This window comes from Chrysochloris asiatica, unplaced genomic scaffold (genome assembly GCF_000296735.1).
Source record: "Chrysochloris asiatica unplaced genomic scaffold, ChrAsi1.0 scaffold00032, whole genome shotgun sequence".
NCBI lineage: Eukaryota > Metazoa > Chordata > Mammalia > Afrosoricida > Chrysochloridae > Chrysochloris > Chrysochloris asiatica.
Window position 1 is genome coordinate 21,161,664 of NW_006408550.1, and position 17,411 is coordinate 21,179,074.

The window sequence follows — 17,411 nt, forward strand, 5'->3', positions numbered from 1 at the left end:
GGATGTCATGTTTGGTAAGGTGGAGGGTCAGAGAAAAAGAGGAAGACCCCCAGTCAGATGGATTGACCAAGTGGCAGCATCGGTGGCAACAGGATCAGACAGTGTTTTGTTCTGCTGTGCGTAAGTTTGCAATGGGTTAGTACCGACTCGATGGCACCTAACAACAATGGCAGCCTGCATTCCGTATCCTCATCTTTATCTGGTTTGAACCTCTGGAAGTTCCCTGTACTATTGTAGCCATTTTTTATGATCTTAAAGACATTTTACTTGCATGTGATACTAATGATATTGTCCGATAATTTCCACATTCCATTGGGTCACCTCTCTTTGGAATGGGCACAAATATGGATCTCTTTCAATCAGTTGGCCAGGTAGCTGTCTTCCAAATTTCTTGGAATAGATGAGTGAGTGCCTTCAGTGTTACATCAGTTTGTTGAAAATTTCAATTTGTATTCCATCAATTCATGGAAACTTCAGTGCGCCTTGGACTTCTTCCTTCAGTAGCATTGGCTCTTGATCATATGCTATCTCTTGAAATGGCTGAACATCATCCATTTCCTTTTGGAATAGTGACTCTATATTCCTTCCATCTTCCTTTGATGCTTTCTGCATCATTCAATATTTTGCCCATTGACTCCTTTAATAATGGAGTTGAGGCTTACGTTTTGCTTAAATTCTTCCAGCTTGAGAAATGCTGAGAGTGTTCTCTTTTGTTTTTCTTACTCCAGGTCTTTGTCCATTTCATTATAATGCTTGACTTTGTCTTCTTGAGCTGCCCTTTGAAGTTTTCTGTTCCTTCTTCTACGTTCTCATTTCTTCCATTTGCATTAGCATCTCTGTGGTGGTGAGCAAGTTTTAGAGTCTCTTCTGACATCCATTTTTGTCTTTTCCTTCTTTCTTGTCTTAATAATCTCTTGCTTTCTTCCTGTATGATGTTCTTGATGTCATCCCACAACTCTTCAGGTCTCAGTCTTTAGTGTCTAATGCATCAAATAGGTTTTTCAGATATTTCTAAATTTAGGTGGGATATATTCAAGGTCAAATTTTAGCTCTCATGGACTTGTTTAAATTTCCTTCAGCTTCAGCCTGAATTTGCTTATGAGTAATGATGGCCTGTTTACAGTCTGCCTCTGGCCTTGTTTTGGTTGATGATATGGCACTTTTCCACTGTCTCTTCCCACAGATATAGTCAATTTGAGTTCTTTGTATATCATCTGGTGAGGCCCATGTGTATAGTCATCTTTTGTGTTGTTTATAAAAGGTATTTGCTATAAATAAATAATTATTGTTGTTTTCTTGTTGTTAAGTGCCATCAAGTAGGTTCCAATCCATAGCAACCTTGTATAAGATTTCCAAAGAGCTTGAACCACTGACCTTGTAGCTCAAACCAACCTTGTAGTCCAGCACATTAACCCACAGCTCCACACCAGAACTCCAAATAAATCATTGGTCTTACAAAATTCTATCATATGATTTCAAGCATAATTTCTATCACCAAGGACTTGTTTTCCAACCACTGGTCCTTCCTCTTTTTTCCAACCTTTGCATTCCAATCACTATTAATCACCAGTACATCTTTGTTGCATGTTTGATCAATTTTACACTGAAGAAGTTGGTAGGATTCTTCAAATTCATTATTACTTGCTTTAGTGGTTGATGCCTAATTTTGAAGATTAGTGATATTAACTTGTTTTCCTTGTTGTTGTTGTTAGGTGCCATCGAGTTGGTAAGTCATAGTGACCTTATGCACAGCAGAACAAAACACTGCCTGATCCTGGGCCAACCTCACTACTATTGTCATGCTTGAGTTCATCAATGCTGACACTTGGCCAATCCATTTCATTGGGAAGCTTCCTCTTTTTCTCTGACCCTTCACCTTACCAAACATTATATCCTTCTCCAGTGACTGGTCCCTTCTGACAACATGTCTGAAGTATGAGAGATGAAGCCTGACCATCCTAGCCTCCAAGGAGCACTCTGGTTGCACTTATTCTAAAATGGGTTTATTGGTTCTTTTGGCAGTCCATGGCACTTTCAATATTCCCCTCCAACACCATGACTCAAAAACATCAATTCTTCTACGGTCTTCCTTATTCACTGTCCAGCTTTTGCATGCATATGAGGTCATTGAAAATACCATGGCTTGGGTCGGGTGCACCGTAGTCCTCAAGCTGACATCTTTGCTCTTCAACACTTTAGAAAGGTCTTGTGTAGCAGATTTGCCTAATGCAATGCGTCATTTGATTTCTTGACTGTTGCTTCTGTGAGTGTTTATAGTTGATCCAAGAAAAATGAAGTCCTTGATAACTTCAATCTTTTCTCCATTGAGAAGAATGTTATTTATTGGTTCAGTGGTGAGGATTTTTGTTTTCTTGACATTGAGATGTAATCTATACTGAAGGCTGTGCTCTTTGATCTTCATCATTAAATGTTTTAAGTCCTCTTCACTTTCAGCAAGCAAGGTTGTATCATTTGCATATCATAGGTTGTTAATGAGTCTTCCTCTAATCCTGATACCACATTTTTCTTCATAGAACCCAGCTTCTCAGATTATTTGCTCAGGATACAAATTGAATAAGTATAGTGAAAGAATACAACCTTGTCGTATACCTTTCTTAATTTTAAACCATTCAGTGTTCCCGTGTTCTGTTTGGACAACTGCTTCTTGGTCCACGTACAGATTCCTCATGAGCACAATTAAGTGTTCTGGAATACTCATACTTCGCAATTTTGTCCAATGCTTGTCATGATCCACATAATAAAAAGCCTTTGAATAGTCAATAAAGCACAGGTAAACATCTTTATGATATTCTCTGCTTTCAGCCAAGATCTACTGGACATCAGCAACGATATTCCTCATTCCACGACCTCTTCTGAATCTGTCTTGGATCTCTGAAAGTTCTCTGTCAATGTATGCTTGCAGCCATTTTTGTATTACCTTTAGTAAAACTTTACTTGCATGGGATATCAAAGAGATTGTCCAATAATTTCTGCATTCCATTGGGTCACCTTTTTTGGAATGGGCACAAATGCAGATCTCTTTCAATCAGTTGGCCAGATAGTTTTCTCCCAAAATATTTTGGCAGAGATGTATGAGTGTCTCCTGTGCCGCCTCACTTTCTTGAAAAATTTCAATTTTTATTCCATCAATTCCTGGTGCCTAGTTCTTTGCCAATTCCTTCAATGTACCTTGGACTTCCTCCTTCAGTATCATTGGCTCTTGATCACATGCTACCTCTTGAAATGGTTGAACATTAACCATTTCCTTTTTGTACATTGACTCTGTGTATTCCTTCCATCTTCTTTTGATAATTTCTGCATCATTCAATAATTTGCCCAGAGAATCCTTCAATAATGAAAGTTGAGGCTTGTATTTTTTCTTCCGTTCCCCCAGCTTGTGAGCTTGTGAAATGCTGTGTGTGTTCTTCCTTCTTGGTTTTCTGACTCCAGATCTTTGCACATTTTGTTGTAATATTTGGCTTTATCTTCTTGATCTGATCTTTGAAATTTTCTGTTGAGCTCTTGGACATCCTCATTTCTCCCATTTGTTTTAGCATCTCTACGCTGGAGAGCAAGTTTCAGTGTCTCTTCTGACATCCATTTGTTTTCTTTGTAGGTGTATTGATATTATCCTATCAGAGATAGCATTATATTTCAAGATATATCTTGAAATGCTCTTTTTTGATAATGAATACATCACCATTCCTCTTTGTGTCATTCCTGACATGATAAATCATATGATTGTCAGATTGTAGATCAAAATGGCCCAAAGCAGTCCATTTCAGCTCAGTAATGCCTAGAATATTGATCTTTTTTATGCATTCCATTTCATTTTTGGTATCTCCCAGTTTTCCTAGATTCACAGATCATACATTTAATCTTCCCCTACAGAGTAACTAGGTTATTTCGAACTGCCAACCTTGTGTTATCAGCCCATAGGTTAATGCACGGTGCCTCCAGGGCTCTAGGGATGCAAAAGACCTCTTTTAAGTATTAAAAAGCAAACATGTCACTTTGTGAAATTTGGTGTGCCTGACCCAAGCCATGATCATTTCAATTACCTCCTACGCATGTGAAAGCTGAATAACAGATGAGGATGGCCAAAGAAGGACCAATGCTTTTCAATGATCATGTTGGTGAGGAATATTAAATATACTATGGACTGTCAGAGAAACTAGCAAGTTTGTCATAGAAAAACTAGTCCAAATGCTCCTTAAAAATGAAAATGGAAAGACTTCCGCCTTCCTCTCGTGTCCTTTGGACAGTTTATCAGGAGTGACCAGTCCCCGGACAACGGTATCATGCTTGGTAAAGTAGAGGGTCAGTGAAAGAGGAAGACCCTCGATAAGATGGATTATCTCAGTGCCTGTAACAATGGGCTTAAACATAACAACAATTGTGAAGTTGGTACAGGATCAGGCAGTGTTTCATTCTGTTGTCCATCGGCGTCAGAACTGACTCGATGACACCAAACAACAGCAACATTAGGAGGGGGACTGGAGAAGGATGTCATGGATCAGGGGATCCATGAAGAAAAGGAGTATCCTGAATAAGATGAATTGGGACCGTATCTGCAACTGAAGGCTCAAACAGGAATGATTTCAGAACGGTGCAGGAATGTGTAGCATGTTGTTCTGTTGTATGTAGGTTTGTATGAATCAGAACTGACTCAAATACACCTAAAAACAACAACAGTGGAGTATTAAAGCTTGAATAGGCTTTTCTGATGCTATGCCTCTAATTGCTGACAATACTGAACATGAAATAACAGTCCAACAGAAGTCATTTGCTAAAGTAGTATTAGACAATAGAATAATATTGGAATATCTTCTTGCCTAGACAGAAGGTGGCATATACCATTGCATTATGCCTAGATTAATATCATCAGAGAGGTTGAACAAAGCATCTCTAGTGTCTGCTTAAAAGCTAATTGGCCACATACTAAGGCTGCTTCTTCTTTTCTTGATATTTTTAGATGGTTGTCTAATGGTATTGTCTCTTGCCTAAGGTTCTAGACTACAAACTAGTATAATTCTTTTGATTGCTACAATCATTATTGTTGTTTTTGTTGTCAGGTACCATCAAGTCATTATGATAGGACTTGTTAAATTCTTCATGAATTTCTCATCTAATACTTTTCATTTGAAAAGAAACTCCAGAGGCTATGTGAAGAATTAGGTACCTTGAAGAAACTAAGTTTACTGAAGAGGCTAATTTCACTTCTTAAGGTCAGCCCTTTTTGAAAGACAAATCATTCCTCTAGTGTGACCTCATTCTACAAATACCCCAACTTATAATCAAGGAGCTCTGGTAGCATAGTGGTTACGAATTGGGCTGTGAACCTTAAGGTCAGCAGTTCGAAACTACCAGCTGCTCTGTGGGAGAAAGATGAGGCGTTCTGCTCCCATAAAGATTTACAGCCTCGGAAACCCTGTACAGGGTCACTATGGGTCGGCACTGACTCAACGGCACTTAACAACAACAACAATAAACAAGGAAGCAGAGTATTGAAGCCACGACATAGTGAAGAACTCTGAACAAGATGGTTCACAGCTACCAGAGTCACGAGTAGTGCCTGGGTCTTAAAAGCAGCCATCTAAGATGAATTTTTAATTCTATACAACAAAGAGCCCATGCAGAAGCAGACATTTCTGTGGGAATTCCTGATCAGGAGAGGGAAGCATGTCAGTCATCTGCAATCTGAGGTGCTTTGCTTGAATAAAATCGCTGAAACAGGTGATATCAGAGCCAGTTTGGTTGATTCTGTTTTTCCCATAAGTACACAAACCTTGACTTATTTAGTTGAGGGAAGCTTGAAGATAATTGGCTAAATTATGTGGTTTAATTTTGTGAAATGTTTACATCCACAGAAAATTTTTATTTAGATGATTTCTGAAGCTTAGTGTAAGAAACACTGATGTTATATAAAAAAAGGGGGTAGGTATGTATGTGGTCTTTATGATTGTCTTATGCCTGACTGTTAGGACTTCAAAAGAAAAAAAAAAGAAAAAATCAACCAATCTGGAAATTTGATGAAAAGTTCCTGAAATCTTTGTGTATGGACTCTTCTCCTCATCTCTAAGATTGGAGTGTTTGGACCTTCTTGAAACTTCCCAACTTGAGTTGTTCTCCATGATGGAGCTTCATGCTTTTAATCCCAACTAAACATACGACTTTAATGACTTTGACACTCCTCAAAAGATTAGTAAGTCATTCATTGACTGGGCTAAAGGCATCCTTTTCTCACCCAACAGGTTAAACGATAATGTGCTATTTGCCTTGTGGACCAACTTCTGACCTACTTACATTTTAGAAAGAAACATTGCCATTCTTGCTTTAAAAGCAAGTTGCCTTGTTTTCCTTCCTGCTTCATAACTTGTTATGTCTTTTTGTGAAAAACAATGAGAGACTATGTAATGTGCCACATTTTTAAGACTACCTCTTTAGTGAGAAGTTTGTCATTTAATTTCTAGGTATTGGAAGCACAAGGATCCCTGGTAATTATATGGTTGAACACTCAGTTATTAAGTGAGAAAGGCCAGCAATTCAGCAGTTCAAACCTACCAGTGACTTGTGGGGGAAAACTTGGTGATCTGTTTCTCATATGACAGCTGAGGAAACTCTATAGTACTGTTTAGTCTGGTTTTTTTTTTCCTCCTGTTCTCACAGGTCCACTTTGAATTGGAAACAACTCAGATGGAAAAATCAACAAGACAAACAAAAATCCCTACAATAACAATCGAAAACACAGATGAAAAATTAACTGTTTCTTTGGCCTGAAGCTCTCCAGCCTATGCAAAGCTATACCTTTGGGAATCCTAACAAAGTTAAAATAAAGGTAGGAGATGGAACAAAGGGAGGGGGGTAATAAAAACAATAACAACAATAAAAAAAAGGAAAAGGGGATGGGGAAGGGAAAAGGAATTGGTGGAATGTTACCCAAAATGTTTTCAACTTCTCTCGTTGAGTCTAGTATGTGATGTCTATTCTGGCCAAATGACTTATAAAGTATCATAGCTTAAGAAGACATTTGTTAGAAAAAAATTTACTTGAAGACTCCTCTCTTGCCTGAAAATCTTATATAAAGTTTTACTTTAAGAGGAAAAACTTAAACATGGGTTTTTGTGCTTTGGGAATGTTCTGCTAATCTGGTATGATGCTGTCGGTTTGTACTGCAAGGTTGGCGATTCAAACTCATCAGCTGCTCCTGGGAAACCCTAGACAGGGTCGCAATGAGTTGGAACTAACGCAACAGCACTTAACAACAACAATTGTAACTGGGAACTAGAGGCAGAAGTCATTTTTTGGGTGCTCCAGAAATAAACGGAGTGCTTCAGAAACAGTACAGACCCTACTGAATATGATTAGGATGTAGTTCACCACATTTAGGAGCCTGCTTCTGCCTGGAATTTTTACCTTTTTCATATTAGAGAATGATTTCTTAAGGGGATCATTTAAAACAAGTTGCAGCTGAGTTGACTCCCATGCTTGATGACCCACATGGATCAGACTAAAACGGACCCCTACTGTTTTCAGAAGTCGATTGCTGGGTCTTCCTTCCTAGGTACCTGTGTTGTTGTTGTTATTGTGTCGACTCATAGCAACCCTGTATAGGGTTTCCGAGAAACAGCTGATGAGTTTGAACCGCCAACCTTGTGGTTCAAACTGACCTTGCACTCAAGCACGTTAACCAGTAGCACCACACCAGGTACCTATGGATGGATTCAAATCTCCATCCTTTTCATTAGCAGCGGAATGCATGTGCACTCCCCAGGAAATCAGGAGGTATTTCCTTGCTAGCTGTTGTTGGGCCGTTTCCCACTTATGTCAACTCTATGTGTAATAGATGGAAAGGCTGTCCCAATCTACATCATCGTCATGGTGCTGGTATGTTCGAGCTCACTGCTGCAGCTCAAACCCTGTTGCGGTTATTGTGTTAATTCATCTTAATGAGGATTCCCCTCCTTTTGTCAACATTACCAAACATGAAGTCCTTTTCTAGACATTGGACTTTCTTGATAACATATCAAAGGAAAAGGTCAAGTTCAGTGTTCTTGGGCAACACCACAGTTTAAATAAATGAAAATAATTGACAGTTCATAATGTTAATTCATGACTTTCAAAGACATTCTTTTTCAATGATATCTGTGGGTAGAGATATTCCTAAAAGCACTAGTCTTAGATCCAATATTTTTCTTATATAAAATGACCATGTGGAACTTAGATTTGCATATGAATGTTTTCAATAAGCTTAGACTACCTCTTCTTCAGCACACAGGAAAATCAGATCATTTCTCTATTCCATTCACTTCTTCTGCTCCCTAGTATTCAGACATTGGTGTTGGATGTTGGTGATAATTTCATGAAAATAATTAGTTATCACCTGCTCTCCCAATTATTTTATGACAAGATTTTCTAGAGTCTGAGTAGAGAAGCTCATAAGGGCTTAAACTATGAACATTGCTAACATAATCTTAGAGAAAAAGCTATTTTCTTAAAAAAGATGAGATCTAATTGTTCTTGTAATTCCCTTCGATCTTGACTATGATGTTCTCTTTAAAGTGCCTGGTGGGGCAAATGATTAAATGATTGTTGGTGTTAAGTGCCGTTGAGTCGGTTCTGACCCATAGTGCCTATGCAGGGTTGACCGAGGAGCCCCTGGTGAGCTTGAACCACTGACTTTGCGGTTTATACTGATCTTGCAGTCCAGCATATTAACCTGTAGCACCACACCAGGACTCTGGCTAAATGCTTAGCTGCTGTCTGAAGGTTAGCAATTTGAACCAACTCAGTCCCTTTGCAGGAGAAAGGCCTGATTTGATTCCAGAAAGATTACAGCCAAGAAAACCCTAAGGGATAGTTCTACTCTCGCATGGAGTCACTGTGAGTTGAAATAGAGTTGATGGCCCTTAACAACAACAAAGAACTCTGGTAGCATAGTGGTAATGAGTCAGGCTACCACCCTCAACGTCAGTAGTTCGAAACTACCAGCTGCTTTGTGGGAGAATGATGAGGCTTTCTGCTCCAGTAAAGGTTTACAGCTTTGGAAACCCTATGCAGGGTCTCTATGAGTTGGAACCCACACCATCACAGCCAGAGTACAGGTAATTTTTTGGAGTCCTGGTGTGGTGCTGTGGTTTAATGTGCTGGACTACACAAAGTTGATTTGAAGCTCAAGGTCAGTGATTCAAGCTCCTAAGCCAGTGCCAATACAGTAAGGTACCAGAATGAAACAGCAGCAAAGTGAGGCCTGAGAAGTGGGCACCTCTGCACTTAAGTTAGGCCTTCTGGAACAATAGTGAGGATAGTTTAGATAAAGCATTTCCACAGAGCTCCTCCAGATACCAACTGGTAACATAGAAACAAATAGTGTAGTCTTTTGAACTTGGTCTTTCTTTTAACTTGTGCCTCTTGCAATAATTGTGAAGAATTAAATACAAACTTATAGCTGAAAAAAAAAAAAAAAGTGAGGTTGATCACCTCCCTTATCAGTTTCTCTTCAAAAGGAAAAAAAGAATAGAAAAAGAAAAGATGATGTTTTACAAGTCTATGATCAATTGTTCTCAATATATTTGTTGCTGTTGTTTAGGGCCATCGAGTTGGTTCTGACTCATAGTGGCCCTATATAGGGTTTCCGAAGAGCGGCTGGTAGATCTGAACCACTGAACTGGCAGTTCAAACTATCCTTGTGGTCCAGTGTTTATCCAATACTACACCAGGACTCCTTTCAATATTTAGCAGACAACTGAAAAATGATCTTTCAAGAAGCAGCAGTTAAGAATAAGAGGATAGACATGGAATTTCTCTTCACTCAACAGGCTTTGCTAAAACATTGTTTGGTGCAGTGTTTTGCCAAGTGTGGCAGCGGTAGTGAGGTTGGCTCAGGATCGGACATTGTTTCGTTCTGCTGTGCATGGGGTCACTATGAGTCGGTTCTGACCCGATGGCACCTGACAACAACAACAAGGAAGGTAAAACTAAAATAATTGCATTTGCCTCTGCAGAAGGCTCAAGGACAATTTGGGAAACCAAAAAACAAACAAACAAAAAGTTAGCTATTAAAGAATTTATATCATATAATAGAGGAAATAATTCTATTGATTCAAACACAGGAGTAGGTTTTCATCTTCTAAAATGGAATTAACTCCCTGTACTTAAAGTTGAGAACATGATAAAGCTAAGATTGTTGATATAGAAATGCAGTGTCATAATATACCCTATCTTTCTTTCTCAGTCATAGATGAAGCAACTTGCAAAATATTCCAAGAAGAGTAACATTCAAGTGCGATACGATCATTGTGCATCTTGAGCCATTGAAGTGACTTCATTCTCTCTCTCATGCACCAAATCTTGGGCAAACCGAGTGTATCATGGGAGTGTTAAGGTTCAAATACATCTCTTTTGGGAGAGTTACTGGGTCCAATGGGGCATCCCAGGCATTGTTCATCTGTCTTCTGATTCCATATTGCCTGACACTCACTTTCCGAGCACCACGTCTAATCCCAAATGTGACTTTCCTCTGGGCCTGGAATGCCCCTACTGAACTTTGTCCAAAAAAGTTTGATGTGCCACTAGATTTGAGCCTCTTTTCTTTAATAGGAAGCCCCAGGAAAGGCATCACTAAGCAAGGTCTTACAATATTTTATCTTGACAGGCTTGGTTACTACCCTTATATAAATGAAAAAACAGGCAAAAGTGTGAATGGTGGCATTCCCCAGATGGCATCCTTAACAGGTCATTTGGCCAAAGCTAAGGAAGACATTTCCTACTACACGCAAACAAATCAAACAAGTTTGGCTGTCATCGACTGGGAGGAATGGAGGCCCATCTGGGCAAGGAACTGGAAACCTAAAGACATCTACAGGAAGACATCTGTTGAGTTGGTTCAGCAACAAAATATGCAACTTAATGTCACAGAGGCCACCAAGAGAGCCAAGATAGATTTTCAAAAGGCAGCAAGGAGTTTCATGCAAGAAACTTTAAAATTGGGAAAGCTTCTTCGGCCAAAGCATCTCTGGGGTTTTTATCTTTTTCCTGAATGTTACAACTATCATTACACAAGGCCTGGTTACAATGGAAGTTGCTTTAACATAGAAAAGAGGAGAAATGATGAGCTCAGCTGGTTGTGGGAAGAAAGCACTGCCCTCTTCCCATCCATTTATTTACGGGCTTCCCTGACGTCTGCTGGCTTCGCTGCCCTCTTTGTTAGGAATCGTGTGCAGGAAGCCATTCGGGTTTCTGAAGTACGTGATACTGAAAATCCACTTCCAGTTTTTGTATATTCCCGTCCAATTTTCTCTGATGTGGTTTTGAAATACCTTTCTCAGGTAAGTAAGTCAAAGGATGGGGGCTATGAAGTCCAATCCACAAGTGGTGTTGGTGGTTAAGTGCTGTGGAGTTGATTCTGACTGCTAGCTACCCTGTATGCGTCTCTGAGGCTGGAAAACTTTACGGAGTAGAAAACCTCATCTTTCTTCCACTCAGTGGTTGATGGGTTCAGATAGCTGACCTTTTGGTTAATAACCCAACTCGCTACCAGAGCTTCTGATGTAGCGATGTTTAGTGGCATTTAATATCTGTTTTGAAGAGAGCAAAAATTAACTTTTAAAATTTCAGAACGTTTATTTTTAATGTGATCACAAAAATCTTAGCAACTGTGAAATATTAGGTGGTGGTGGTTTTGTGCCGTGGAGTTGGTTCTGACTCATAGCCATAGGGTTTCTGAGGCTGTAAGTCTTTATGGAGCAGAAAGGCTCATCTTTCTCCTGAGGAACTGCTGGTAGTTTCCAATTGATGACCTTGAAGTTAGCAGCCTGACTCGTAACCACCACGCTAGCTGAGACAATATATTAACTTAGCCTTAAAACATTTTTTTTTTCTTTCTTGGACCTGCTCTCCTCAATAAAAGTCATTAAAACATTAAAAAGAATGTCGCTATGAGTTGGTACCAACTCGATGGCACCTAACAATAACAACAACATAAAGAATGTATACGTTATAGTAGGACAGAGGCTGTGTAAAATGCAGGAAGTTTTTCTGCCTGTGGGGAAATAATTAAGCTCTTATTCTTGAATCAACAAGCTTGCTTGTTTTGGTGTTCCTGCCTGATGTATAACACTTGCATTTGTTCCTCTCTGCGAACTTTCTGTCTTTGGCCAGGATGACCTAGTGAACACACTTGGCGAAAGCATTGCTCTGGGTGTCTCAGGCAATATCATCTGGGGAAGCCTCAATTTAACCCAAAACAGGGTAAGTTGAATTGATGGTAAACAGATAAAACCTTTCTACCTTTAATGTTTTTGAGAATTGCTGTGGGCGTGGCCCTGTAGGGTAAGTACTGGGCCGCAAGGTGGATTTGAGCCACAAGGTTGGTGGTTCAAACTCACCACTCTCTCCTCTGAAACCCTATGAAGGGCTGCTATGAGTCAGAACAGACTCAATGGCACTTATAACAACAATAGATACTACAGAGGTCCTGGTGTGGTGTTGTAGGGTAAACACTGCACTACTAACTACAAGGTCGGCAGTCCTGCAAACTCATCAACTGATCCTCAGAAACCCTATACAGGGTCAATATGAGTATAGACAAACTCAACAGCAAGTAACAACAGTGCCAATTTTGAGAGTACAGATGGCCTATGTGTTCACCTGTTGCTACAACCAGACGTGTCTCAGAGGGAAGCTCTAGTAAATTTCTTCTAAAGAAATCAGCCTTTGAAAATACAGTGGAGCACAGTTCTACTCTGACACACATACGTGTCCATGGGTTGGAGTAGACTTGATAGCAGGGCTAATTTATTTAGTGGTATTGAATAAGAATAAGTACCATCCTTGGCACCTAGTAATATGTACTCATTTAATAGTGATTGAATAAAAATATCTTGCATTTCTGTGAGCATGTTTTAAGGCAGAGAATACTGCCCTTGCTTTTCAGAGAGAAAACAGAAATTCAGTGAAAATTTCTGTCTGGTAAGAAGCAAAACCAAATTACAATTTTCATTCTTTTGACCTAGTGTTTGTTAGTTTTTCTACTACACCGTGCTGCATGTCTTTTTAAAAGAGCTCCGCTAGTTGATATGTATTCATTCATTCTCTCATTCACTCACTGACTGTTTATTGAACATTTGTCTAATCCATTCATTAATTTGGTCATTCAATGATGGTTCACTGTAGGTAATAAAACTACATACAGCTCCTGGACAGGATGTGCCCTCCACGTGCTAAGAATGGTTTTTGCATTTTTGAATGGCTGGGAAAAATCCCAAAAGACTAGTATTTCTTAATATGTGAAAATTATGCCAAATTTAAATTTCAGTTTCTATTAATAAACTCTTCTTGGAACATACCCATGTTTATTCATGGCTGTTTTTGCACTAGAAAGGCAAAAGTGAATAGTCATCTCAGTTTCTATAGTGCTTAAAGCAAAACATATTTACTTTCTGGTCCTTTCAGAAAATATTTACTAACTGGTTTATTAAACTTCTGTTTTGACCAAGTGGCAGTTTGGTGATTGATTAAATGCCAGAAATATGAGGGTGAGTCAAAAAGTGTTGCAACTAGGGTTCCAATACATATATGCATGGGTTTAGTTCAAACAAAACATGTTGAAACATGTTTCTGATCAGTGGATGGCTACAGACAAGTCTCACAGTCATACATTAACACATGTGTCTTAGCCTCACTAGGATGTCTTAAAAAAAAAAAAAAAAAAATCTCTGAGATCAAAACAGTGGCTTCCAAGGGAATTGGCTGGGCCTGTTAAATTCAAGACTGAAAGGTCAGCTCAGAAAGTTATGAGAACTATTTTTGGGACTCCAAGGGGATACTCTAGGAGCTCTGGTAGCATAATGGTTACGAATGTTACGAATCGGCTTGGTAATCTCATGGTCAGCAGTTTGAAACTACCAGCCTCGGAAACCCTATGCAGGGTTGCTATGAGTTGGAACTGACTCCACAGCACATAACAACAACAACAACAAGGGATACTCTTGTTAGATTTTTTTTCAAAGGAAACAGGACAATTCCAGGGCTTATTAGGAAGAAGTTTTAAGAAACTTAAACTGCCTTGATGAGAGAAAGGCCAGGAATGTTGCACAGAGGAAAGTGTGTTGCAGCGTGACAATGCACATGTTCATTCTCTGAGGCTGGCAAGCACTGTCCTACAAGAATTTTGCTGGAAACCTTACCCCATCCACACTACAGCCCTGATCTTGCCCCTTCGTTTCTGTTTGCTCCACAAATTCAAAAAACATTTCAAAAGAACATAGTTTGCATCCTTTGAGGATGCCCAAACTGTGTTTTGATGTGGTGTAAGTCCAAAAGCTTAGAATTTTTATATGGAAACACTGTCTTCAGAAATGTATAGACCTATGGGTATTTAAATCGACTGCCAATAGATCCATACAGGGGACAAACTTTTGCAAACTTCTTAAAGGTAACCAAACACTTTGAGTGAATGTGTTGTTGGACTTGAGGATGCAGGACCATGGTCTCTGGGGACTCCAAGACCCCCTGACATACATAGTTCACAAAGCCAATGTTTTATATCCTACTTTGGTGAGTAGAGACTAGGGTCTTAAAAGCTCATAAGTGGCCATCTAAGGTGCAACTATTAATTCTTCCCTGTCTGAAGGATAGGAGAGGAATGGAAACTGAAGACACATGGGAATAATCAGTCCCATGGACTAAATGGACCACATGAACATGTAGTTTCCATGACCCTGAAACCAGAAAAACTGTGTGGTGCCCAGGTACCACTACCAACTTCTTTGTGAAAGGTATCACATAAGAAGGTCTTGGATGGAGTGGAAGAAAAACGTGGAATGAAACTCAAAATCATAAAACAAAACAAAAAATGACCAGGCTAATTGGTTACATAGAGACTGATAGAATCCTTGAGATCATGGCCCTTACTCACGCTCCAAGTCTGGATCTGAACTCACCCCTCGGTGGCCCAATTATTAGCTAAGCAATGGATAGGTATATAAGGGGAACAATAACATTAGTGAGATATACACAGCTTAAAAAAATCATTGGAGAATCATCGGGCAGCATTTACTCAAGGACAAAGTTCAGAAGACTTAGGAAAGAAGGAAGAATGGAAACAGGAAATACAGGGAGGAAGTGTGTTACATTGAGAGGACTGCATCCAACGAGATGAAACAAAATGTGTATGAATTGTCGAGTATGAAACTGATGATCTGCTTTCTAAACTGTCACCCAATTCATAGTAAAAAAAGAAATGTCTAGACCTAGGTGGAGGATGGAGTCCTGGTGCGGTGCTGTGCTGGGCGTTAAAGCACTAGACCCGCGTGGTTGGTTTGAACCACAGGGGAAGCAGGTCAAACTCAGCAGCCACTCCTTGGAAACCCTATATATTTGTTGTTAGGTGCCATCAAGTCGGTACAGACTCATAGTGACCCTATGCACAGCAGAATGAAACACTGCCCAATCCTAGGCCAACCTCACTATCCATGCTGTCACTTGGCCAATCCATCTCGTTGGAGGTCTTCCTCTTTTTCTCTGACCCTCCATCTTACCAAACATGATATCCTTCTCCAGTGACTTGTCCCTCCTGATAACCTGTCCAAAGTATGAGACATGGAGTTTGGCTTTATAGGGTCGCTATAAGTCAGAGGGAACGCCATTACACTCAGCAACAACAACAACAAGGTGGGGGATACGTTAAGAAACAGTAACTTCACATTTTGATGTTTTATTTAATAAAGGTTTCTATAAAATTTTAGAAATACTTCTTGATTTACCCTCATGTGTTAGTGAATAAAACAAAATTCCTTTGCTGTAGTGGTAGAGTCTCATAATTGAAAATGCAATATATATGGATATAATGTGTGAGGTCAGGGAGCAAGCCTCTTGGGCACACTGCTGTTGTGGTTATGTGCTGTGGAGTCAGTTGCCTTGGCAGGGCCAGACCAAGTGATTTCACAGGCCTTATATGTCCCATGGGCCAGACGTTCTCCACCTCTGCTGCATAGGGTTTCCAAGGAGTGGCTGGTGGGTTTGAACTGCTGACCTTGACTTATCCTACAGCTCCACACCAGGACTTCTGGAAGTCCTGGAGTGGCGCTGTGGACTAATGCATCATTTGAACTGCAATGTCAGTGGTTCAAGCTTACTAGCTGCTCCATGGAAACCCTATATAGGGTCGCTATGTGTTGGATTCTTCTTGACGGCATTTACAACAACAATACCATAAATACAATGACATCCATTTTGACCTTTTCCTTCTTTCATGTCTTTTTAATGACTTTTTACTTTATCCTTTATGTATGATGTTCTTCATGTCACCCCACAACTCTTCTGGTCTTCGGTCTTTATTTAGTGTTTAACGTATCAAATCTGTTCTTCAGGTGATCTCTAAATTCAGGTGGAGTATATTCAAGGTCGTATTTTGGCTCTCGTGGACTTGTTTTCATTTTCTTCAGCTTTAGTTTGAATTTGCATATGAGTAATTGATGGACTGTTCCACAATCTTCCACTGGCCTTGTTTTGACTGATGATATGGAGCTTTTCCATCTTCTCTTTCCACAGATGTAGTCAATTTGATTTCTATGTATACCAACTGGCAAGTCCATGTGTATAGTAATCTCTTATGCAGTCTAAAAAAGATATTTGAAATGAACAAATCATTGATTTTTACAGAATTCTATCATGCAATCTTCAGCCTCATTTCTATCACCAAGCCCATATTTTCCAACTACTGATCCTTCCTCTTTGCTTCCAACATTTGCATTCCAATCACCGGTAATGACCAATACATCTTGATTGAATGTTTGATCAATTTCAGATTGAAGATGTTGGTAGAATTCTTCTGTTTCATCCTCACTGGCTTTAGTGGTTGTTGAGTAAATTTGAATAATAGTGGTATTAACTGGGCTTCCCTGTAGATGCATGGATATTATCCTATCACAGACAGTGTTATACCTCATGACTGATCTGGATATGTTCTTTTTGACAATGAATGCAACACCATTCCTCTTCAATTTGTCGTTGAACCACATAAACCATGTGGTTGTCAGATTCAGAATGGCCAATACCAACCAGTCCATTTCAGCTCATTAATACCTAAGATATTGATGTTTATGCGTTCCATTTCATTTTTTACAATTTCTAATTTTCCTAGATTCATATTCTGTACATTCCATGTTCTGATTATTAATGACTATTTACAGCTGTTTCTCTTCATTTTGAGTTGTGCCCCATCAGAAAATGAAGATCCTGTGGACTTTTTTCCTAAGGGCTTTACTCCATTCACATCATCACGGTCAAGTCTACTTTGAGGAGGCAGCTCTTCCCCAGCCGCATTTTAAGTGACTTCCAACCTGAGGGGCTCATTTTCCGGCACTATATCTGACAGTATTTCTCTGCTATTCATAAGGTTTTCAGTGTCT

At 39.5% G+C, this 17,411-nt stretch overlaps 1 protein-coding gene across 1 annotated transcript in view; it reads left to right on the top strand.

Annotated features, from left to right (window-relative positions):
• Positions 1-10,370: 10,370 nt before the first annotated feature.
• Positions 10,371-17,411, top strand: part of SPAM1 (sperm adhesion molecule 1 (PH-20 hyaluronidase, zona pellucida binding)) — a 55,824-nt gene continuing 48,783 nt past the window's right edge. Inside the window, exons 1-2 of the mRNA XM_006859367.1 lie at positions 10,371-11,327; positions 12,160-12,249. Coding sequence (XP_006859429.1) covers positions 10,371-11,327; positions 12,160-12,249 — 1,047 coding nt within the window. The remainder of the gene's footprint in view (positions 11,328-12,159; positions 12,250-17,411) is intronic.